The sequence below is a fragment of the Gopherus flavomarginatus genome, chromosome 4 (assembly GCF_025201925.1).
Source record: "Gopherus flavomarginatus isolate rGopFla2 chromosome 4, rGopFla2.mat.asm, whole genome shotgun sequence".
Taxonomy (NCBI): Eukaryota; Metazoa; Chordata; order Testudines; family Testudinidae; genus Gopherus; species Gopherus flavomarginatus.
Genome location: NC_066620.1, coordinates 203,159,319 through 203,184,251, shown reverse-complemented (window position 1 = coordinate 203,184,251; position 24,933 = coordinate 203,159,319). Strand labels below are relative to the sequence as shown.

Here is a 24,933-nt window from a genome sequence, read left to right as displayed (position 1 = left end):
ACAGAGACAACAACACTTCTAAGTTGTCAAAACAAAACAATGTGAATTCCTTTGTATTTGTCATGTGAAACCACCCCAGAATGACCCAGGCAGAACTGCAGGTTCCTTAATTGTCAAGCCCAAGTGAGTTTAACAAACTATGATCTGTGTACAAAATGAGTTGTTCTTGCCGCAGCTACCCTGGGTAACTGATTGATGCTTTTTCTTTTTATTGCTCTTTTCGACCCCCCCCATTCCATTAAGATTTATCCCACAACACACGCAAATGAACTTGATGAAATATGCAATGAGGGAAAAGCGGGAACAGCACATAAATATTCGCAGTCTCACACAAACAACCTGAGATTTATTTTTCCTTTAAGAAAATAAACCACCTTCCTTGATCACTTCCATATTCATGGTGTTTGATATTAGAAGAGATGTAATACTGTTTTCTGGCAGGAGAGGAAAAACAACTTAGAACTAGCAATTTAAGGTAAGAAAATAATATAATTCTACTAATCAAACAGCCTGATTAAAGACCAGGGATCCGTACTGTCAATTCCCTCTCTCTCACTCACTCTTCCAAACAGGCTTCAGCTCTGTATTATAACCTTTAACTGGCTAGATTAACCCTTTAACAAATGGATTTACTAAGACTGCAATGTGCTCTTTGCTGTAATACACAGAGGATAATTTTGCCTTCCACTTTTAAAAAAAAATAGTTCCTTTTCTTTCTTCCTATTGTTTCTATATATCTTTAATTACAATGCATGTGATTTATGCCACTTGTGCTGATTCTGGGGTAGGCATCTTGCCCTGATTTGTTTTGCTTCTTAGGATATGTCTACACTGCAATCACAGGATGTGATTGCAACTTGTGTAGACATACCTGAGCTAGCTTTAATGCAGCTAGTGTGGGTACTGGAGCAGTGAAACCATGACAGCATGGGCTTCAGCGTGTGCTGCACCAGCCCACCCAGAATGCTGGGTAATTACTTGGGTGGTTAGTGGGCGCTGGACCTCAGACTGCTGTGGCGTCATTGCTCAGGTACCCAAGTCAGCAAGAATAAAGCTGGCTCAGCTATGTCTACATGAGCTGCAGTCACAGTACAGGCATACCCTTAGTTTAAAGTCTCTCCTTCTTTTCTATGCTATCCTCTTTTCCTGAGCGCTCTCTTCTAGCCACTCTCTGTCTCTCTCCTGCAAGTGCCTTAGTACCAGTCCCCACCTCCTGTCTCCAGTGCCTAATGAAGCCATTCATTATATTTAAGGTACAATTTTTGAAAAGCACCAATGTGATTTTGGAGCCTATGTCCCATTTTTCAAGTGATTTAGGTACTTACAAGGCTGCATTTCATTAGAAGTAAATGGACTTAAGACACTTTGGCACTTTTGAAAATGTTACCCTACATCCTTATGTTGCCACTTGCTCCACAGTCACAGGTCAATGAGGATGATATGGCCAGACGTACTCTCTAAAGGCTTGGGGCCACTTTGGCAAAACTGTGTCAGTTTCCAAGCACTGCACAGCAGCCCTGCTGGTGGATAGTGTGGAAGGACGGGGCAGAAACTTCACCTCCCCTGACCGCCCATCATGCCCTTAGTCAGAAGAAGGCTGGTCCAGGGGTGAGGAGCTTTTCTGAGTCTTGGGAGACCAATGTTCAATTCCCAGCTCTTCTACAGGCTTTTTTGCATGACCTTGGGCAAGTCACATAGTTTTTCTGTGCCTCTGTTGTCCATCTGTAAAATGAGGATAATAGCACTGCCCCTGCCTCCCAGGTGTGCTGTGAAACTAAATACATTATGGACTGTGAGATGCTCTGATAATGGGGGTAATATCATATCTAAGATAGATGGCAGCCTCCTTTTTCAGCTGTGCTGAACCCCCATAGGTGACTTTGCAATCTCCTCTCCTTGGACTTTCAGCTCGGGGTCTCTACTACTGGGGTCTGTGTTGTCAGGAGCAGTGAGGAACTAGTCGTAAAAGGCTTGGGTCAGAGAAGGATCAAAAAATTTGGCTGCTTCCTTGAAATTTATTTCAATGTATCTGAATCTGGAAATCTGGGAATATTAGACTACTTTTGTGAGATTTCCCACTTTCAGCCAGGCTGAAAATATCACAAAAACAGGCTTTATCACAATATTTTGGGTTTATTCCTAGATAAAACCAGGTAGCATAGATGCACATGAAATTCGTTTAAAAGAAAGATTGATGAATTTTTTCAAGTCTACATAAAGCTTTACATTTGATTTAGTTCCAGTTTTGGGCTGAAGATTCAAGTTTATTCCTAGATCACTTGTCCTTACTCTGGATTACAATGGAGGAGTAAAACACACTTAATCAAATGGTCCTACAGGACCTATATGAAGAGAGCATCAGGAATATATACAGAGAGGGTTGTTTTGAACAGAGGAAACAGGACTTGGAAAGCAGTTAAAGAATGGATTAAAAAGGGTTCACTTCCAATGGTTTGGCACTTGTTTTAAGGCCAGGAGATGGCAAAAGGTAAAACTGCCGTTCTGTAGCTGCTCCTCGTAAAACAACTGCTAACTTGTATTTCACAAAACATCTACACTCTGCAGGGAAAAACAGACGCATCCCATTCCAGGACCACTTCCCAAAGAGCCTGATTCTGACCTCACTGGCACTAGTCTAATCCTGGTGTCAATACATTTATTTCAGTGGAGTGACACCTGATTTGCCCCAGTGTAGTGACAGAAGAATGCGGCCCTGAATGTAATAAAACCACAGAATTTATTCATAATGCAAGATTTTCACTCCAGCCTCCCTATTTAGGTTGCTGTGTGTTTACTCAGACTATGCTGTGTTGTTTACTTATCAAACAACAAGAGATGCTTCTGGAACCAACAAAGCAGCACTAAGTGCAGAAATGTACTGGGGAAAACAGGAGAAAATGTGTAAGTGCACAGCCTAACTTTCAGTCATGGTGCTGTGGGGACCCCTTGTGTTCTAGTATTTAAGCAAAGAAAATTGCTCCTTGTATGTTTAAGTTTCTCTTTCTACTGTGCACACAATGGGCAAATTCTGCTCTCATTTACATCAGTGTAAATCCAGATGTACACCACTGATTTAGACGAAGTTACTCCACCCATACAGTGGTGCAGCTGAGAGCAGAAATTGGCACAATAGGCATAAATTGATTACTGTATGATCATATTCAGAATAATATTATGTCCACATAGACATAAAAGGGGCTGATTGGCCTCTTGCACCAATTGCTATGCTAATGTAACTCTATGGCGTTCAGATTTACTCCTGACTTGCAGGCGTGGGGGCAGCAGAAGATGAAAGGAAGAGAATCAGGCCTAGATATTGTACTGCTATGTAGGCTGCAAGCTTTCAAGGCAATTATCATTTTTTTAGACTGTCTGTAAAGGTGACTTGCACTGTGTAACTATATATAAGTAAAATACATCAATCTAGATGCCTTATCTCTGCTAGGAGAACTTTAGACTGAGATTTCAAAGTTGCCTAAGGCATTGGGAATATGGGAGCATAGAGTCAAATGCCACAGTAGCATTTAATTCCCGAAAGGGGAACTACAGAAAAATGAGGAAGTTAGTTAAACAGAAACCAAAAAGAATAGTCACAAAAATGAAATACTTGCAAGCTTCATGGAAACTTTTAAAAAACACAATAATAGAGGCTGAAATTAAAGTATACTCGAAATTTAAAAGATAGTAAGGTGACCAAAAGTGCCACTGTGACTAAACAACCAAGTAAAAAAAGCGGTTAGAGGCAAAAAGGCATCCTTTAAAAATTGCAACTTAAATCCTATGGAAGAAAATAGTAAGGAGCATAAACTCTGGCAAGTCAAGTGTAAAAGTATAATTAGGCAGGCGTAAAAAGAATTTGAAGAGCAACTAATTAAAGACTCAAAAAGTAACAGCAATTGTTTTTAAGTACATCAGAAGCAGGAAGCCTGCCAAATAAACAGTGGGGCCACTGGAGGAATAAGGTGCTTAAGAATCACTCAAGGAAGATAATGCCATTGTGAAGAAACTAAATGAATTCTTTGCATTGGTCTTCGCTGCAGAGGATATGAGGGAGATTCCCAAACCTGAGCCATTCTTTTTGGGTGACAGATCTGAACAACTGTCCCAGACTGAGGTGTCAATAAAGGAGTTTTAGAACAAACTGAAAAATTAAACAGTAATAAGTCACCAGGACCACATGGTATTCACCTAAGAGTTTTGAAGGAATGCAAATTTGAAATTGTGATATATAACCTATCATTTAAATCAGCTGCTGTGCCAGATGACTGGAAGATGGCTAATGTGACACCAATTTTTAAAAAAGGCTCCAGAAGCCATCCTGGCAATTATAGGCCAGTAAGTCTAACTTCAGTACCAGGCAAACTGGTTGAAACTATAAATAGAATTGTCAGACACATAGATGATCACCATTTTTTGAGGAAGAGTAACATGGCTTTTGTAAAGTGAAATTATACTTCACCAATCTGCTAGAATTTGTTGAGGGTGTCAATAAACATGTAGACAAGGGTGATCCAGTGGATATTGTGTACTTGGACTTTTAGAAAGCCTTTAACAAGCTCCTGCACCTAAAGCTCTTAAGTAAAATAAAGCAAAATCATGGAATAAAAGGGAAGTCCTCTCATGGATCAGTAACTGGTTGAAAGATAGTAAGGGTAGAAATAAATGATCAGTTTTCAGACTGGAGAGAGGTAAATAGTGGAGTCCCTCTGGGGTTTGTACTGGGACCAGTGCTGTTCACATATTCATAAATGATTTGGGAAAAGGAGTAAACAGTAAGATGGCAAAATTTGCAGACAATAAAAAATTACCCAAGACTGTTAAGTACAAGGCAGATTCTGAAGAGTTACAAAGAGATCTCAAAAATTGAGTGACTGGACAAAAAAATGGCAGATGAAACTGAATGTTGATAAGTGCAAAGTAATGTACATTGGAATACATAAACCGAACTATACATATATAAAGATGGGTTCTCAATTAGCTGTTTCCACTCAAGAAAGAGATCTTGAAGTCATTGTGGATAGTTTTCTGAAAACATCTGCTCAGTATGCAGCTGCAGTCAAAAAAGCTAACAGAATGTTAGAAACCATTAGGAAAGGAACAGATATTAAGACAGAAACTATCATAATGCCACTATATAAATCCATCATATGCCTACACCTTGAATACTGTGTGCAGTTCTCATCACCTCATCTCAAAAAGAGATATATTAGAATTGGAGAAGGTACAGGGAAGAGCAACAAAATGATTAAGGGTATGTAACAACTTCCATACGAGGAGAGATTAAAAAGACTGGGACTTCTCAGCTTGGAAAAAAGACGAATAAGAGCAGATAAGATAGAGCTTAGCGATGGAGAAAGTGAATAAGGAAGTATTATTTGTTCCTTCACATAACACAAGAACCTGGGGTCACCCCAGAAAATTAATAGGCAGCAGGTTTAAAACAAACAAAAGGAAGTACTTCTTCACACAACGCACAGTTATCATGTGGAACTCATTGCCAGGGGTTGTTGCGAAGGCCAAAACTATAATGGATTCAAAAACAAAATAGATAAGTTCATGGAGGATTGGTCCATCAATGACTGTTAGCCAAGATGGTCAGGGATGCAATCCCATGATCTGGGTGTCCCTAGCTTCTGATTGCCAGAAACTGGGAGAGGATGACAGGGAATGGATCACTCAATGATTGCCTGTTCTGTTCATGCCCTCCGAAGCACCGGGCATTGGCCACTGTCAGAAAACAGAATACTGGGCTAGATGGACCATTGGTCTGACCCAGTATGGCCATTTTTATGTTCGGTAGGGTGTTCTAATTTCTTTGCTGGCTTTGAAAAATCTCAGCCTTAAACTTGGTTTTCTTCTAATTCTTTTCAGTAATGCCAACCCCTAGCATTCAAAAGTCATGCATCAGATCCCCAAAATCTTATTTAAAAACCATGAGATCTTAAAATAATAAACTTTGTGTTCTTTTCCTTTGCCTCTTTGTTTTTGAGACTTTGCGGTTCTCATGTCAAGCTTTTCCCTGCAACCAGGAGGACTAAAAATTTACCGTTTAAAAAAAAATAAAATCTGGGATTCTCATGTAATCACTTGCCTCTGGGAGTGCATTTTTAAGGAAAACACCAAATACTGCAAGACCAGATAAAATCATGGGAGTGGCAACATCGTTTTCCAGTTATGTTTATTCATTTCCCCCCAGTTCTTCTACAAAGACAATTTGCATCAGGATAATAGCGAAAAATGTTTTTTGGGAAAAAAATATTATGGCCCATTCCTGCTCCCATTAAAGTCAACAGGAGTTTTTCACACTGACTTCTAAGAGAGCAGGATTAGGTCACAAAATTCTATGTCATTAGACATTCTGCCCTATAACAACATATTCAGGAAAGTAATAAAGTATGTGGCTACATTTAAGGCTGTAAGTAATCCTCCTGGAGTCAACGGGGCTACTCATGTACTTAAATTTAGACATGTGCTTAAGCAAAATTTCCTGAATCGGGACCATAATTTCCCACAAATCCATGTCCATTACAACTATATAGAGGACTTGATTCTGACTGCATCAAAGTCAATGGAGTTACCCCAGTGTGAAAGTGGCGTTAATGAGATCAGAATCTGACCCATGGTACTGGTAACAATCTCACAATCCAGAAAGAAGGCCTCCGTGTGTGTCTTACTGCTTATAGCAAGGGCCAGCAGGGAAGGGAAGGGGTCACTGAGGTAATGACGCTTAAAACTGTATTTTAAATAACAGTGCAATTTAGGCCTTCCATTTCAGCAGCTAGGTGCTTAATTTCTCCCAGGACTGCTGCCACCAGATTGATCTAATCCAGTTCCAGATGCTCTACCACGCCTGTGTGTGAGCAAGGGAGCTCAGCATGGAAAGAGAATAAAGCATCCCGGTTCAGCTAGCAGCAGCACCTGGAGGAATATTCAAGCTCACAGGGGAAATAATGCCTTTGTTAAAGAAAAGAAGTGTCTGCCAGCCAGGCGATCACCTTTTCAAAAGGCAAAAGCAGGACACATGGAGGAGCCCTGCCCCCCCTGTGGCCCCGCTCTTGCCCCTCCTTTTCCCCTGCGCCTCCACCCCCTGCTCCTCCTCTTCTCCACCCCAGCCAGAGCCACCCAGGAAACCTGGATTACTGTGGGGTGTCCCGGACCCTCCACTTGCCCTGGACGTGGGGCTGGGGTGCCCGAGACCAGCCCCCGGCCCCATCCTCCAGGCCTTTAGGCCCTGGTCTTGGCACCATTAAAGTCAGTAGGAGCTTTGCCATTGATTCCAGTGAGCGCAGGATCAAGTCCTTAGCGTGCAGAGCACAGGTGAGAGGGGTCAAAGGTGCATAACAAATTGTGCAACTATTTGCTGGATTATATTTATCCTATGGCTCTGTGATTTATCCTACTGCTGTCACCACTACGTATTGTTTGTGTATAAAACAATAACCGGGCCCCAAGGTGTCTGAAGAGAATATATGGGGCCTATAGTTCTTCATCTTCTACGTATGGTTTGTATGTACAATACATACTGGCACTCTCCTCTGTTTATACATAGCTAGTCTGTGTAAAGGCATTTTTATAGACTCTAATGATTTCATGATATGTTTCATGAAGACATCCAGCATTAGGGCCAGATTTACAATGACAATTCAGCTCCTTTGGGCTGCTCCTACGCTGCAAAGAAGCCAGATTTTGGTAGTAAATGGCTGGCAGGGGGGAATGCTCAGTTGGAGCTGACTTGTGACCAGCTGCCCCTCACCCATGTGGAGGTGATGTTGCAGGAGAGAGGAGGAGGTCCACTTTGCTATGCTGATCCTCAGCTGTTGGAAGGTAGAGCAGGACATAGGCTGCTCGAACTCATGGTTGAGCTGGAGCCAGGTTAATGCAGACTGGTCTGCAGAATCAGGGAGTTGTAATCATCTCGATAATGACCCCCATCCTCTCTGGCACCTGGCATTGCTTGGATTCAAGGGAGAATCTGCCTCACAGTCTCATCACTTCTGTAACCCTTCTGTGTGGCATAAATTCCTTTTGAAGTGAACTGATGTTTTTCTGTTTATTTACGGAGGTACGTGATGGCCTCTAGAAAGGATCAGAACACACAGACACAGTGTTCATACTGTGCATGTATATTCACTGTGGGGCTGACACTGCTCTCGCCTGGAGTAACTCCACAGAAGGCAGTGGAATTAAACTAGCATAAAACCAATGTAGGTCAGAGGAGAGTCAGGCCCTGTGCATGTGTGCGCATATATATTATAGACATATATATAGCACATAAAGAGAGAGAGGTTTTTCACCTCACATGCTTAACCGCAAAGTGTGATGTAGCTGCCGAAGGAGGTGAATGGCATTTAATCACATGCAAATTAATGATTTAATACTCTTTTATTTTTGGGCCCTTGATCTAAATCCAAGCCAGACCAGTGGAATCCTCTGGTCAGACGGCTGGAAATTCCACCGAATTAAATCACGTTGGTGGTCTCCCAGCTCAGATCCTAGTGAAGAGCAGTACAGTAAAACATCCTCTCGTTCCGCTAATGAATGCGCCCACCCACACAGGATCTAGTGCCCCCTAAGAACTCAATTCAAGAACAACTTTTTAAACTCATGAATGAAATCAAAGGGCTCATTCTATGAGCCAAAGAGCACACCATTTTAGGAAGAACTAACTGCAATTGGGTGGTTATTACACATCGTCCCTTTCATAAGCAATATAGACAAGCAGAAATAATAATCATAATGCTGAACATATGCACAGTGTTTCAGATAATTAATCCTCATGATACTCCAATGAGTAGGTAAATAGCTACTCCTGTCCTTGTTTTATAAAGCTTAAGTGACTTGCTCTAGGTCACAGAAGGAGCCAATGTTAGAACTCATGAGATCCTATGCTTAGACCAGGGCTTGTGGTAAATATGTGGCAATTAAAAGAATCTGCTCTCAAGGGAGGTAGGAAACCTCAAGTAACTAAGGCTAAAGAGAAGAAGAGCTCTGTGTAAGTTTGAAAGCTTGTCTCTCTCACCAACAGAAGTTGGTCCAAAGAAGCTATTACCTCACCCACCTTGTCTCTCTGTGAAACTAATGCGAAGATCACACTCACTGCGCTCTTCCTAGGATTTCTGTCTCTGGCATCAGCTGTGCAGGGGATTAAATGTTCATGATTTTAACCACAGCAGTGGTGTCTCGTGAAAAAGGTCAGAGGACAAAACAATCTAATCACACTATCCAAGCAGGAAGTGGGACTATTCCTGTGCTGTGAGGACCACTCCTTTAGGGAAGCCTGTTAGGAAATTATTGGGTGATGTGGGGGGTGGAAGGAATCAAGACCCCCGTAACTGAACGGGCTTGAAATAATAAATACGCACACTTTTTTTAAACACAGCTTGCCACATCCTGAGAATCTGGAATCAATTCCTTTCCTTTCAAGATGCTTAAAAGTGGTGAAACTTTGATATGGCACGAGTATGTTTGCTTCTGGGCTTACCGCCCTAGCCAGCCTGTTCCAACCCTTTCAACATTTTTATATTAAAAGACAGCAAAGTTAGCAAAACAAAGAAGGGAAAAAAAAGGATCGGAAATTCAGAGAACTATTAAATCAGGGCAGCCTTGCTGCCAAATACATCTGGTAAGCAAATGAATCATGATCTATAACATCTTGCCACACAGAGCTACACCCGAAGGTTATCACCTGCTTCTGTGCCAGGCACAAAAGTCAATGGATGTGCCCAATGAACCACTGCATGGATCCAGTAAAAATTATGTTTTCTCTGTTAACATTAAAGCACTTTATTTATAATTATTTCAAATGATCCTCGGACTCAAAGTGAATTGATACTGGAGCTGATTGGGAACCAAAACCTCCACTCCACTCCACGGAAAATTCCAACATTTAAAAAAAATAGTTCCAAAAAGGAATGAAAAGGCAAAAATTTCCCACAAATTGAAAATTCTGAAAAACGTCAATTTGGTACCATTGAAATGTTTTTTTTCAACAGTGAGCTAGACCAGATGGATGAGGCCATATCTTTTATTGGACAAGCTTCTGTTGCTGGAGAGTACAAGCTTTCGAGCTCCACAGAGCTCTTCACACCTGGAGAAGGTAACCAGTGCCCAAGCTAAATACAAAGTGGGACAAACTGTGAGGTATAAGAGGATCACACATGTTGTAGGAGACCACTTAAAATGAAATGGACAATTAACACTTCTGCAGTTGTACAACAATGGAGGGTTAGGGCTGGTCTACACTGGGAACCTACATTGGTATAGCTTTGTGTCTCAGGGAGGGTGAAAATTCTACACCCCTGAGAGATATAGGCCATGTCTACACTACAAAATTATGTCGATCTAATTTATGTTAGCATACAGCCACAGCAGTTATAAAATTGCTTGTGTGCATGCATATTTGGCTCCTTGTGTCAGTGGTGCATGTCCTCACCAGGAGCGCTTGTATTGATTGTATTGTCAGTGTGGGGCATTGTGGGATGTCTCCTGAAATCCAGTAACAGTCCACATAAGCAAAGCAGTGTCTACACTTAGGCCTGGTTTACGCTAGGTGGGGTGTCGATGTAAGATACGCAACTTCAGCTACAGAAATACCGTAGCTAAAGTCGACTTATCTCCCATCCTCACGGCGTGGGATTGATGGCCGCGGCTCCCCCGTCGACTCCGCTACCACTGCTCGCTCTGGTGGAGTTTCAGAGTCGACAGGGAGCGCGTTTGGGGATCGATATATCGCGTCTCAAGACGTGATATATCGATCCCCGATAAATTGATCGCTACCCGCTGATACGGCGGGTAGTCTGGACGTACCCTTACACTGTGTCGACCTAATTACATCAACTGTGACTCTGCGCAGCTCAGGGAGGTGGTGTTACTAAAACCGCATAGAGAGGCAGTTACGACAGTAGAAGATAAATTTAAGTGAAAACATTTCCACAGCTAGGGCAACACAAGGCAGTTTACATCGACCTAACCATGCAGTGTACCAGGCCATAGCTATGCCAGCCTAACTCCCGATGTAGACCGAGCTACCACCTTTCAGGGAGGTGGATTACCTATGCTGAGAGAAGAACCTTGCCTGTTGGTGTAGGTAGTATCTACACAGAAGTGCTACAGCGGTGCAGCTGTGCTATAGTGTTTTAAGTGTAGGCTAGCCCTTAGTAGGCAGCAGGGAGTGTTACAAATTGTTGGAATGGGCCATCAAACCAGTGTCCTGTTAAGTCCATAGTTTTTAGTGCCCGGCAGAGTTATGAATTAAGGTTCCGATGCTTGTCTGAGATGAACAAACCTACAACACTTGTTTTAATAGTATCATTTTGATACATTTCATTTTAACTTTTATATTATATTAAAACATTAAACATTATATACATGAATATATTTCACACATAATAAATAAAATATGTTATATTAAAATTAATATTTTAATGCAATATAAAAGCCAAAATGAAACTGAAATGACACCATAGAAAGAAAACGTTTTGACACTGTCAACATGAAACATTTCGACTTTTTTCCACTGAAAATGTCTTTCCCATGTCCCTACAACATGCTCCAGTTTTTGACAAAATTGGATTTTTTGATTGAAAACAGTTCTAGATAAAATTTGCCCACCTCCTCTAATCAATAGTAAAGCTTGCTGCTTTATATATTCACCCATTTGCCAGCAGAGTGCACCATAAACCTTAAACCAAACGGACAAATGTAAGCATTGACTGTATTCATTTACGGCCAGAGACTTTAGGGCAAGCAACTGCATCTCTTGGTTTCCATAGTAACTTCCCTGTACCAGTTAAATTTCAAGGGGAAAAAAAAATCAGCTGCCTCAGCTACTTCAAGCCAGCAGACTCTTTCACCAACAACTTCTTCTCATCTTCCTTTTGGAAATATCACACATTACCAGGAGCTAGCTCCCCTGTAAATGACTGATGAAGCTGTTGCGAGGCCCAATATGCAGATCCCTCTGCTTTGATTTATCTTGGGAACACAGTAGGATTCATTAATCCTCACTTCAAGAATCTTATACCCCATAAATCCCATTAGAAAAACCCAGCCACTTCACCCCACTTCTCAAGAAAGATATAATAGTCACAGGCTGTAGTGTGAGCTCACTTTACTAATATCTTGTTACCTTTGCTAAACATACTACAGAATATTTACCAGCCTGCTAAGGAGAGTGATCATAAATAATTAAAATTAAACCACACTTGTCCCAATTAGAGAGAGGCTTCTGCTGCAAAACTTCAGTTCCTGAGTTCACATACATTAGTGAATTTAACCTCACACACCCCAGTTAGGGAAGTATTAATCCCCCCGACCCCACAAAGTTTGGTGAGTTGAGGTTCTTAGTATTTGATTTAGACCTATCTTTGGCCAAACTAAACAAACAAGTCCTATTGTGTGATGTAATACCCTGGAGTTGTTTGGGCATATTTTTACTGTGTGTTCATTTATTCATAAATTGTGATCATCTGCACTGGATCTCCTAGTCATCAGTGTAGATATGTGCCTGATCCATAGAATATCAGGGTTGGAAGGGACCTCAGGAGGTCATCTAGTCCAACCCCCTGCTTAAAGGAGGACCAATCCCCAGACAGATTTTTGCCCCAAATCCGTAAATGGCCCCCTCAAGGATTGAGCTCACAACCCTGGGTTTAGGGAGCCAATGCTCCAACCACTGAACTATCCCTTCCCCTGCAAAGACCACTGAAGCCAGTGGAAAGCCTCAATGGCCATAGATCAGGCCCATATTGAAGGTCTTCTGTAGATAGGGGACAGACGAAGTTATGACTATACCTTCACTAGCATTGGACATTTTCCAAAGTCTGTGAATGTCTGATGGGTTCTATAATACTGATATCTTGGCTAATTTACCCAATCCTGGACAGTACACATGATTAACTTGAGACAACGGCCATGGGTGCATTATAAATGCATAACAGACAAACTGTTTCTCTAGCAATTTCACCCACTAATGTGGAGGTAGGAGATGGGACAATTCTCCTATCTATAGTAATAATTCTTAGTACTTATGAAGCACTTTCCACTACAAGAGCACCTTGTAAAAAAAGGGGATAGAGAATAAGACTGAGAATATATTATTGCCCTTATATAAATCCATGGTACGCCCACATCTCGAATACTGTGTACAGATGTGGTCTCCTCACCTCAAAACATATATTCTAGCACTAGAAAAGGTTCAGAAAAGGTTATCATAAACAGATGGTTAAGGGTTAATGTTTCTTTTACCTATAAAGGGTTAAGAAGCTCAGTAAACCTGGCTGACACCTGACCAGAGGACCAATAGGGGGACAAGATACTTTCAAATCTTGGTGGAGGGAAGTCTTTGTTTGCGCTTTTTGTTTGATTTGTTGTTCACTCTTGGGGCTAAGAGGGACCAGACGTACACCCAGGCTTTCCCAATCTTTCTGAATCAGTCTTTCATGTTTCAAGATTGTAAGTAATAGCCAGGCAAGGCGGATTAGTTTTATGTTTGTTTTCTTAACTTGTAAATGTGTCTTTTTGCTGGAAGGATTTTTACCTGTTTGCTGTAACTTTGAATCTAAGGCTGGGCGGGGGGTCCCTCTAGTCTATATGAATCTGAGTACCCTGTAAAGCATTTTCCATCCTGATTTTACAGAGATAAATTTTACTTTTTTTTTCTTTTTAAGAACCTGATTGATTTTTCCTTGTTTGAAAATCAAAGGGATTGAGTCTGAACTCACCAGGGATTGGTGGGGGGAAAGGAGTGGGGATGGTTAATTCCTCCTTGTTTTAAGATCCAAGGAGTTTGGATCAGTGCGAAGCCTCTCAAGGCAACCCAGGAACAGGAAAGTCTGGGGGGGGGAAAGGAGGGGGATGGTTAATTTCTCCTTGTTTTAAGACCCAAGGGGTTTGGGTCTGGGTTCCCCAGGGAAGGTTTTGGGGGAACAGAAAGTGTGCCAGACACTAAATTCTGGCTGGTGGCAGCGTACCAGATTTAAGCTAGTAATTAAGCTTAAAAGTGTTCATGCGGGTCCCCACTTTTTGTACTCTAAAGTTCAAAGTGGAGGAAAAAACCTTGACAAAGGGCATCTAAAATGATTAGGAGTTTGGAGAGGGTCCCATACGAGGAAAGATTAAAGAGGCTAGGCCTCTTCAGCTTGGAAAAGAAGAGACTAAGAGGGGATATGATAGAGGTATATAAAATCATGAGTGATGTGGAGAAAGTGGATAAGGAAAAGTTATTTACTTATTCGCATAATACAAGAACTAGGGGTCACCAAATGAAATTAATAGGTAGCAGGTTTAAAACAAATAAAAGGAAGTTCTTCTTCACACAGCGCACAGTCAACTTGTGGAACTCCTTACCTGAGGAGGTTGTGAAGGCTGGGACTATAACAATGTTTAAAAGGGAACTGGATAAATTCATGGTGGCTAAGTCCATAAATGGCTATTAGCCAGGAAGGGTAAAGAATGGTGTCCCTAAACTCTGTTCATCAGAGGATGGAGATGGATGGCAGGAGAGAGATCACTTGATCATTGCCTGTTAGTTTCACTCCCTCTGGGGCACCTGGCATTGGCCACTGTTGGTAGACAGATACTGGGCTAGATGGACTTTTGGTCTGACCCGGTACAGCCGTTCTTATGTTCTTATTAAAAGTCAACTAATTAATTTGTGCAGCCGTAAAAGATTACTGAGGAATGCGTTATTAGGTTTAAGGATTAAAATAGTGGCTGGAGCCTAAAAAAAGTTCAAATATCTCTCAGCATGGGAGTGCCTGCAGCCCACGGATCACCTGACGTTTGGCTCTATGATCTTCGGGACTGGATCAGGCAGAAGGTAGATAATAGGCAAGGTAGGTGGGTCTGCTACCATGCTGACTGTTGGTGCTCCCAGTAGCTGGAGTCCAGTGAAAGTACAGGCTGAGAGGGCTAGCTTCATGAGATAAAGGAGACCTGGACATGGGCAGCAGATGAAGCATCCCCTGGGGGAACCTAGCTCCCTGCCCACCTCTTCCACACATGGCCCTGCCCACACTCCACCCCAGCTCTGCCCCAGGCCTCCACCCCACTCCACTCCCCCCACTCATGACATCTCTCCTCTCCTCCCTGCCTCCCACACGAGGCCCCCGCCGCCTGCTGCTCCCCACATCCCTCCGCTCCTCCACCCTCCTTCCCCGTGAGGCCCCCACTATCTGCAGAGATATAGTGGATGGGGGGAGGGGAGGAGTGGGGAGAAGAGGAGGGCTATGGCAGGCGGGGGGACCTTGAAGGGGAGGAGGGGGGAGAAGAGGAGGGATACGGTGGGAGGGGGCACCTTGCAGGAGAGGAGGGGGGAGAGGAGGGATATGGTGGGCAGGAGGACCTTGCAGGGGAGCAGGGGTGGCTCCAGGCCCCAGCACACCAAGCGCGTGCTTGGGGTGGCAAGCCGTAGGGGGCGCTCAGCGGCTTTCCTGCGGAGGGTCCGCTGGTCCCACGCCTTTGGCGGACCTCCCGCAGGCGTGCCTGCAGAGGATTCGCCGAAGCCGCGAGATCAGCGGACCGCCGCAGAAGGCAGCCTGCTTGCCATGCTTGGGGCAGCAAAATTCCTAGAACCACGCCTGCAGGGGAGGAGGGGGAAGCGGAGGGATATGGTGGGTGGGAGCACCTTGCAGGAGAGGAGGGGAGAGAGGAGGGATATGGTGGCAGGGGGACCTTGCAGGGGAGGAGGGGGAGAAGAGGAGAGATACGGTGGGTGGGGGGACCTTGCAGGAGAGAAGGGGGGAGAGAAGGGATATGGTGGGCAGGGGGACCTTGCAGGGGAGAAGAGGAGGGATACAGTGGGCAGGGGGGCACCTTGTGAGGGAGGGGGATGGAGGAGAGAAGGGATGTAGGGCAGTGGGGGCCTTGTAGGGGAAGGCGGGTGGAGTGGTGGAGAGGAGGGACTCAGCCAGGCAGCGGTGGACACTAGGGGCATCAGGGAAGAGGCAGAGCAGGGATGGGAAGAGACAGAGAACAGGCGGGGCCACCATTGCCCAGGCATCCAGCGGCAGGTTGCAGTGGCTGCACTGGGGAGGCTCAGAGTCTCCTGGCCTATTATACCTGCCACCTATGGACCTAGGGTTTTGCTGGTGAACCTTGCACTTACAGGGGGTGGGTGGGGCAGAGGTATGTGTGTGACAAAGAGAGGTTTCACAACTAAGCTGATTGTCAAGGGTAGGCAGAGGAGGGCATACCTCCCTGATTTCACTCTTTCCTAAAATAGGACTGAAGTGATAAGAAATAAAACACGACTCATCAGGGATGTGCTGTGAACTTAAGGGCTCTGGCCTGGTTACTCAAAGTTATTTAGTCACCTAATGCCCACTGAAGTCTGGGCCTCAATCCTCAGCCTCTAATCCAGCTGCTTTTGTGCTGTTCAGCGATTGCAAAGCAGCCACATAGTGGCCCTAAAAGGGGATGTCCTGGATTTGCTGTCCCAGGGGAGCGCTCACACTGTACAGAGATGTTAATAGCCAGCTCTATACCACCCATCCCCACTTCCATGTGCCGGGCATGTTAGATGTCAAATGGGAGCTGGGAACACAGCATTCTGTCCTTGTAGGATGCTGCAGCCACTGTAATTTAAAGAAGCCCCTTGGCTGCTCTGGGCGATTGCAGGGATGGTTTCAACTCATGGTGGTCTAAGGACCAGGGCCTAATGCTGATTTCACTTATACTGTTGTAAACAAGACTACATCCACTTGCTTCAGTGCAGTTACACTGGTTTAAATATAGTAGAAATGAGATTAGGATCAGTTCCTATAACTTTTCCCTCTCCATTTTCAGCTTGTTTTGGGTGTTTTTTAAGAAGACATATCAACTGATAGGAAACAGAACCATCAGAAAGTGTCGATAACTTGATACCGTGGTGCTGTCATCATTTACTCTGCTTCCTGTCAGTAGCCTTCTACCATTAAAGGAATTTATCTGATGCGCCTACCTTTAAATTCACACTCTTGACCTGCCATTAAGCTGCTGTTAATGCAGAGGCTCATTCAAATCAGCATTCATAATTCTGCAGTGTAGACGTATGTCATCAGCCGGCTCTCAGCCTGGGCTTGGCTGTTGTCTCTTTACGTCTTTTGCCTCTGGGTGCCTTCTGGAGCCCTCACTCCTGGGCAAGCTCAATGTCTCCAGTCCCTAGCACTGCTCCTCAGTCCAGCTACCGATCACTGACAGAGAGCAAACATCCAGAGCTCTTCTCCAGGCTGCAGTGGTTGTCTGCCCTAAATAAGGGTGGGGGAGGGGAGGCTAGCCACTGTTTTGGGCTGCGCTGGGCTTCCATGGCTTCTGGGCTGTCTCTTCTTGGGCAAACTTCCTTCCTCACCTCCCAACTCTGTGGCCAGCTTCACCTTTCTAAGTTCCCCTTCTCCAGGTAGAGCATGGTTTGCAGGTGCACTTAATTGGCACTGCCTATGAGCAGGGACACACGTTAGGCTTGTGGGGGGGTGTCCCATCACAATGTACTCTAACTACAAGGTCACACAGGGAGTCTGTGGCAGAGCTGGGACCCAAACCTGTATCTCTCGAATCTAACCACAAGATTAACTTCCCATCTGATCAGCAATACATGTGTGTGGGCTTAACACAAAGAGAAAACCCAGAACTTGCCCAGCAGACTTTAAGATCTCAGGTAAGGTGCAACCTCAAGAGTGATTGAAAACAATCTGACAGATCCTCAGCAGGTATAAATTGGTACAGATCAGAGGTTCCCAAAGTGTGGGGTGCGCCCCCTTAGGGGGCATGGAGGAACGTTCAGGTGCGTGGCTGAGGCCTGGGCCAGCCTGCATGAGAGGCAGGAAGGGAGTGCCACGCAGCTCTGCTCCTGGCCCCCACCCCGGCTCCAGCTGCTAGCCCCACGCTTGGGGCTCCACTCCTGGCTGTGCGCCTGGGGTCTCAGCTGCTGGCCTCGGCCTTCGGCCACTGGCCTTGGCCCCTGGCTGGTTTTCCACTCCCAGCCCTGCCCCCACCCACAGCTGTGGCCCCAGCCTCAGCACCCTTACCTCTGTCCACATCCCACCCTCCCCCTCCAAGCCATGACCCCAGTCCTGGCCCTGGCTCAGGGTAGGAGGTGCAAATGGGGGAAGGGGGGGTCGTGATCCTGAGACGTTTGGGGACAAGTGGCATAGACTAATTGACACCAGCTGAGGATCTGGCTCTCTGGTGGGAGAGGAGAAGTGTAGCTGCACTGAGCTGAGGGGACAGCTTTAGCTCCAACTGTGCATGTCACAGAGGTACTAAGAAGCATTTATTTATTTTTGACACTTCTGTATGAGTGCTTTAAAGGGGAGGATTGGAGCATCTCGTCTGCAATAACACAGGCTAAGAAGCCAAATCAGATCACTCCCTTCTCCTAATTAATTTTTAAATAAGATGTCACTATTGTGCAGGCTACAACAGCAAACCAGCTGTGCCAACTAAACACAATCCTGAGACACCTGGGAGCAGCTCCTGATCTTCATTAGACTGGTGCAAATTTGGAGTAACTCCTTTAAATTCACTGGCCCAAACTGATTGGCAATAATACCTTACACCACTTGGGCATATCTTAGAATATGCCAATGACATGAAATATATGAATGACTGTCATAAACAGATGGTTAAGGGTTAATGTCTCTTTTACCTGTAAAGAGTTAAGAAGCTCAGTAAACCTGGCTGACACCTGACCAGAGGACCAATAGGAGGACAAGATACTTTCAAATCTTGTTGGAGGGAAGTCTTTGCGCTTTTTGTTTTAGCTCTTGAGGCTAAGAGGGACCAGACGTACACCCAGGCTTTCCCAATCTTTCTGAATCAGTCTTTCATGTTTCAAAATTGTAAGTAATAGCCAGGCAAGGCGGATTAGTCTTATGTTTGTTTTCTCAGCATGTAAATGTGTCTTTTTGCTGGAAGAATTTTTACGTCTGTTTGCTGTAACTTTGAATCTAAGGCTGGAGGGGGGGTCCCTCTGGTCTATATGAATCTGAGTACACTGTAAAGCATTTTCTATCCTGATTTTACAGAGATAACTTTTACTTTTTTTCTTTCTTTAATTAAAAGCTTTCTTTTTAAGAACCTGATTGATTTTTCCTTGTTTTAAAATCAAAGGGATTGAGTCTGAACTCACCAGGGATTGGTGGGGGGAAAAGAGGGGGGTGGTTAATTCCTCCTTGTTTTAAGATCCAAGGAGTTTGGATCAGTGTGAAGCCTCTCAAGGCAACCCAGGGAGGGGAAAGTCTGGGGGGAAAAGGAGGGGGATGGTTAATTTCTCCTTGTTTTAAGACCCAAGGGGCTTGGGTCTGGGTTCCCCAGGGAAGGTTTTGGGGGAACAGAAAGTGTGCCTGTCATAAACAGATAGTTAAGGGTTAATATCTCTTTTACCTGTAAAGGGTTAACAAACAGTGAACCTGGAACACCTGACAAGAGGACCAATCAGGAGACAAGATACCGGCAAATCTCGGTGGAGGGAGCTTTTGTTCTGGGCTGTTTCGCGGGGTTTTTGTTCTCTCTGAGTTCTGAGAGGGACCAGACATGTAAGCAGATATCTCCAAATTTCTGAAACAGTCTCTTCTGTTCAATTTAGTAAGTACCAATTAGGAAGGCGGTTTAGTCTTTTTGTTTGTTTTGTTTATTTGCAAATGTGTATTTGCTGGAAGGATTGTATCTCTGTTGCTGAAACTTGTATTTGTGCTAGGGGGAGGATTTTCTCTAGTGTTTATAAGTTGAAAGACCCTGTAACATTTGTCATCTTGATTTTACAGAGACAACTTTTACTTTTTTTCTTTCTTTTATTAAAACCTTTTTTTTTTTTTAAGAACCTGATTGATTTTTGGCTACCTTGTGTAAGACCCAAGAGGAGGGAGTCTGCACTCACCAGGGAATTGGTGGGAGGAAGGAGAGAAGGGGGGAGGAAAAGCCTGATTTCTCTCTGTTTTAAGATTCAAGGAGTTTGAATCACAGTGATCTTCCAGGGTAACCCAGGGAGGGGAAGCCTGGGAGAGGCAACGGTGGGGGAAAGGGTTTACTTTCCTTGTGTTAAGATCCAGGGAGTCTGGGTCTTGGGGTCTCCTGGGAAGGTTTTGGTGTGCCCAGAGTGTACCAGGCACTGCAAGTCCTGGTTGGTGGCAGCACTACAAAATATAAGCTGGTAATTAAGCTTAGGGGGGTTCATGCTGGTACCTCATCTTTTGGACGCTAAGGTTCAGAGTGGGGGTTCATACCATGACAGTGCCAGACACTAAATTCTGGCTGGTGGCAGCGTACCAGATTTAAGCTAGTAATTAAGCTTAAAAGTGTTCATGCAGGTCCCCACTTTTTGTACCCTAAAGTTCAAAGTAGGGGAAAAACCTTGACAATGACAATGTGCTTCATTTTTTAAATGAAAGAGTTGGTAGTGCACCCTACTCACCGGCATTGTCCTGCTGGTTGGTGTTTTTTATGTATGCAGAGAATTTGGAGAAGATATCTATCCCTGCGGTGTTTGATTCACGATGTACAGCAGCCAACTTGGGGTACCTGAAAAGGAGAGGAGCCATCTGGAAAAAAATGTTCTATTGTTACAGCAATACACTGATAATCACAAATGCTGTTTAGAGAAAGAGGAGGGAAAATATCCCTGTTCCCAGAACGGTAATTAACGCTGTCATTTATCTCAGCATGACAGTTTGACAAAACCCTCTTAATAATTCTGCTGTCCTGGGGAGCCCGCCATTTGGAAAGTTACACGGTGATGGTTTTATGACAAGCGCTTAATGTGACCAGCAGCTAAGGTACAGCGGCCTTAAATCAGAAAGAGACGTAGATTTCTAGCAGGCTGTGGGGGAGTTTGGCAGCAAATTCCCTGTATTATCAATGGCAGACCTGTGCTTAATTCCCAGTGCTGAAAATATAGCCTAGAATGTAACAGCAAGGAGTATTAGTAGAAAAAAGCTGGACAAGTGTGGAGTTTTGATTCTGTGTGTGTTTTTTTTTAAAGAGACATCTGGGGCAAAGGAACATATTGATTTGAAAGACCAGAGCAGATTAAGGGCTTGATCCAAAGCCCACTGAAGTCAACGTAAGGACACTCATTGATTTCAGTGGGTCTTGGCTAGGGCTCTAAAATGTTCTAGCACATCTGATCTCCTGCCTCTATCACTGGCCAACAGCTGATGATTCAATAGAAAGTGAAAATGCCATATAATGAACCTAGACATTTTTCAGATTCGTAGAACTTGAGGCCAGAAAGGACCATTAGATCATTAATATGACCTCCTGTATAGCACAGGCCAGAGAATTTCACCCAGTTACCCCTGTTTTGAGACCAATAATTTGGGTTTGGCTAAAGCAGACCTCCCAGAAAGGCATTCAGTCTTGATATGAAGACATCAAGAGATGGGGAATTTACCACTACTCTTGGTAGCGTGTTCCAATGATTAAACACCCTCACTGTTAAATATTTGTGCCTTATTTCTAACTTGAATTTGTCTGGCTTTAATTTCTTGTCTACCTTTCACCTCTAGATTATAAATCCTTTTAGTACCTGGTATTTTCTTGTCATGAAGATATTTAGATATTGTAAACAAGTCACCTCTCAGTCTTCTTTTTTGCTAAACTAAACATATTGAACTCCCTTAGTATCTCACTAAAAGGCATTTTCTCCAGCCTTTAAATCATTCTCTTCTCTACATCCAATCCAATTTTTCAACATCCTTTTTTAAAATGTGGACACCACAAACAGACACACTATTCCAGTTTGGGTCTCACCAAGGCTTTGTTCAGTGTTGTGCTCTGTGTGAGGAGAAAACATCCTGCAAGTATTAATCATGCAAGCAGCCTTTACACATGCAAGCAGACCCACTGAAGTCAGCTGGACTGTTCTATGGGTAAAGACTACTCCTGTTGCAGGACTGGGAGCTTCTTATAAGCTCCAGAGAGAACATCTTCCTCCATTCCTAACAAACTCTGACAATAAAGCACAATTTGTTACTTTGGTGGTGCAAGCATCTCCTCCAGGAACTCCTCGATTTTGTTGATGTCAGTCTTGACCTCCCCATTAAAAGTCAAGAATGGCGGGTGGGTCCCAGGGGCCAAATTGTGTAGATCAGCTGGCTTTCTGCAGACAGAAAAGGACAATTCACATTATCACCAGACATTTATCATCACAGCAATTCCAGCTCAGGAAACCAGTCACTTGCATCCACTTATTTCATTCAGTATTCAAAGTATTTTGAAAGAGTCCTATTTAATACACAAAATATTTTTTCTACAAATAATCAAGAAACTGAATCTCAACTGCTCTGTTGTGTGTCTTTGGCACTATGTGCCTGATGCAAAGCCCACTGAAGCCAATGAGAGGGAAGGTGTGTTTCAAATAAAGAGCATACTATGGGCCACTGTGATGGTTTTCAAATAAATTAACCAATAACTTGTTACCTTTTCAGGTCAACTGTGGTGACATTAAACACAACCCCTTTGAGCCAGAGGATCATGAAGAGACGCTGCGAAAAAGGACAGTTCCCAATACTCTCTCCATCTACACCAGCCTAGGGGAAAGAAAGGGAAAATAATGAGTATGCACCATGACTCTGCTCACATCCTCTGAGAAGGAAAACTGGATTTTGACATTAAAATTACCAGACTGAAAATAAACAATATCAGGCAACAGCACTGTAGGTTATCACCAACAGAGTAATGGAATTACTCCAGGCTTAGCTTTGGCCAGTAGTTTGAGTGAATATCCTAGCCCATATCATGACACAAGGTCTGGCTAGGGAAAGTGTGTCCCTAGCCATTGTTTAGCTAGTTTTGGAACATTGTACAGACTCTTAATTTCCTTTTCCACATAAAAACTGCTGTGTAACAGGACTGTTAGAAAACTCAGGGGCAGGTCTTCAGCTGATGTAGATTGTCATCTTCTTGGGACTTCGATGGACCTATGACACTTTCACACCAGCGGAGGCTCTGCCCCTCAGTCCCTATCAAAAAAGGACCCAGGAGAAGACTTCCAGATCAGAATCCAAGCATTTCCACATCCAGGGATATTTGGATCTGGAGTTCTAGTTTACATCAATAGAAGAAATAGGGCTCAAACTAAGACATTTGGATCCAGACCAAAATCTGAACTTTTGCAAAGTTCAAGGGAGATGTTTGCACCAGAGTTCCAATCTGTGCCCATCCCTAGTAGCCTCTGAGTTTCCTACAAACAGCTGCAAGACACTGAAAAACTGTTAGTCTTAGCATCGAGGAAATGGCCTGTTTTTTCCTTCAGAAGTTTATGGTCCTTAGCCATGTAAAGATACAAGCAACACTGCCTAAGCTGGGCAAAAGCTGTATCCAAGGTCAACATCCTTGCATAATAATTACCAGGATGGCCAAAGCTTAAAGGATGATAACAGTTTTGATACACTCAATTTTAATTTGTGGTATCAAAGTGTTTAAAGATTCTTATGATCCTGGTGAAGCAACCAACCTTCCCTTGTTTACTTATATGGGCTGAATAACTATGATTTATGCATACAGAGTAGGTCTGGGATATGGGTGATGAAATAATTTAGCAAATACATGTTCTTTTCTTTAGAAAAAATATTGCATTACAGTTTGCTCTCAAAAGTTTTGTCTCCTTGGTACTGAAACTGAGAGGTAGCATTAGTGTGTCCTAGAGCAGGAATAACTTCTAAATACTGTAGCTCCGCATAAGCGGCGGAATGGTCCTGCTATTGTGGGGAACTTTCCTGGCTTATACACTACCCCAGTGAAATGAGCTAGCAAAAAGATCTAAGTCCTCACTCCCACTTCCTTTACCCAAAGGCCTCCCTGACCTCGACGGCTCCCCTTCCACTCTCCTGTGTGGCAGAGTCCTCATAACCCCAACAAGGCTGGGCCCAGGACTGCTGGGGGGCTCGACCCCTAACCTTGTTGTGGTCACTTAGGGCAGGGGCTAGGGTGTCCCCACTCCGGGGTGCTGTCTCCACACTGGATGCTTCCCTGACCCACTGATCCTTACATACAGTTCAAAGCAAATACAATTTATTAAACAGCAATCAGTTTTTTTAAAAGATATGGAAAAAATGGGAAAGGTTAAAGGAAAACACATAACCCCACTCTGTGGTATGGGGACATCACAAACAGCGTCTCTGGAATATAAGGGAAGTTCACAGTCTGTTCCTCACACGTCCCAGGCCTCCTCCTCAGGCTCTGGCTGTGCTGCAGGGACGCTGCAGGTTGGACACTTGCTCTATGCTCTGGCAGTGGCCACATGCCTTCAGGCTCTAAGTGGCAGGACCCTCATTCCCAGCATCAACCCCCCCCACACATCAGGGTTGCAATCCCCGATCCCCCCCCAAGTTGGGCCTGTAAGGTGTCTTGGCTGGGGTGTCTCCCCACACTGGGCCCCTGCCCAGGGCCTCCCCCACTCTATCCAGCTGGCTGCTCACCGCACCTGGTTCCAGAGGGCTCCAGCACCAGCTCCGTTCTGCCTCAGCGCTGATGTTGCTCTGCCTCTAGACCCCTGGGCTGCTTTTCTGGATCCTCTGGCTCTGGTTGCTATAGTTCTGCTCCCAGAACAGGTCTGCTCTCTGGGCTGCTTCTGTGGCTCTGCTCCCAGCACTGACCTGATCCCTGGCCTGCTTCTCTGGTTTTCTGGCTGGCATGGCTCCACTCCCCAGCTCAGCTTGGGCCCCTGCTCTCTCCTTAGCTCAACCCCACAGAGGATGATTCCAGCAATTCCAGCTCAATCAGAGGGAGGACAGGACCCCCTAGCCTCCAAGTCCTAACTCCCTCATTAGGCTGCCTGCCCTGTCAATCAGTCTGACTTGGAGGACTGGCCTCTCCCTATTGTTTCTGGGAACTGTCAATCTCAGGGTTCTGATTTCCCATCGACCCTTCCCCTTCCTTTTGGTACTGGGAGTTAGCCTACCAAAAAAACCCAAACCTCGCTGAGTTTTAGTAAGGCGCCAACAGTCCCCTTACATTTGC

General features: G+C 44.3%; 1 protein-coding gene across 4 annotated transcripts in view; it reads right to left on the bottom strand.

Moving 5' to 3' along the window:
- The window catches only part of CLIC5 (chloride intracellular channel 5), a 159,863-nt gene that overhangs the window by 27,520 nt on the left and 107,410 nt on the right, over nucleotides 1–24,933 (bottom strand). For all 4 annotated transcript variants that reach the window (XM_050950853.1, XM_050950855.1, XM_050950856.1 and 1 more), the window contains 3 exons: nucleotides 22,393–22,502; nucleotides 21,947–22,072; nucleotides 20,387–20,493 (listed from right to left, as the gene is read on the bottom strand). In XM_050950853.1, coding sequence (XP_050806810.1) covers nucleotides 20,387–20,493; nucleotides 21,947–22,072; nucleotides 22,393–22,502 — 343 coding nt within the window. The remainder of the gene's footprint in view (nucleotides 1–20,386; nucleotides 20,494–21,946; nucleotides 22,073–22,392; nucleotides 22,503–24,933) is intronic.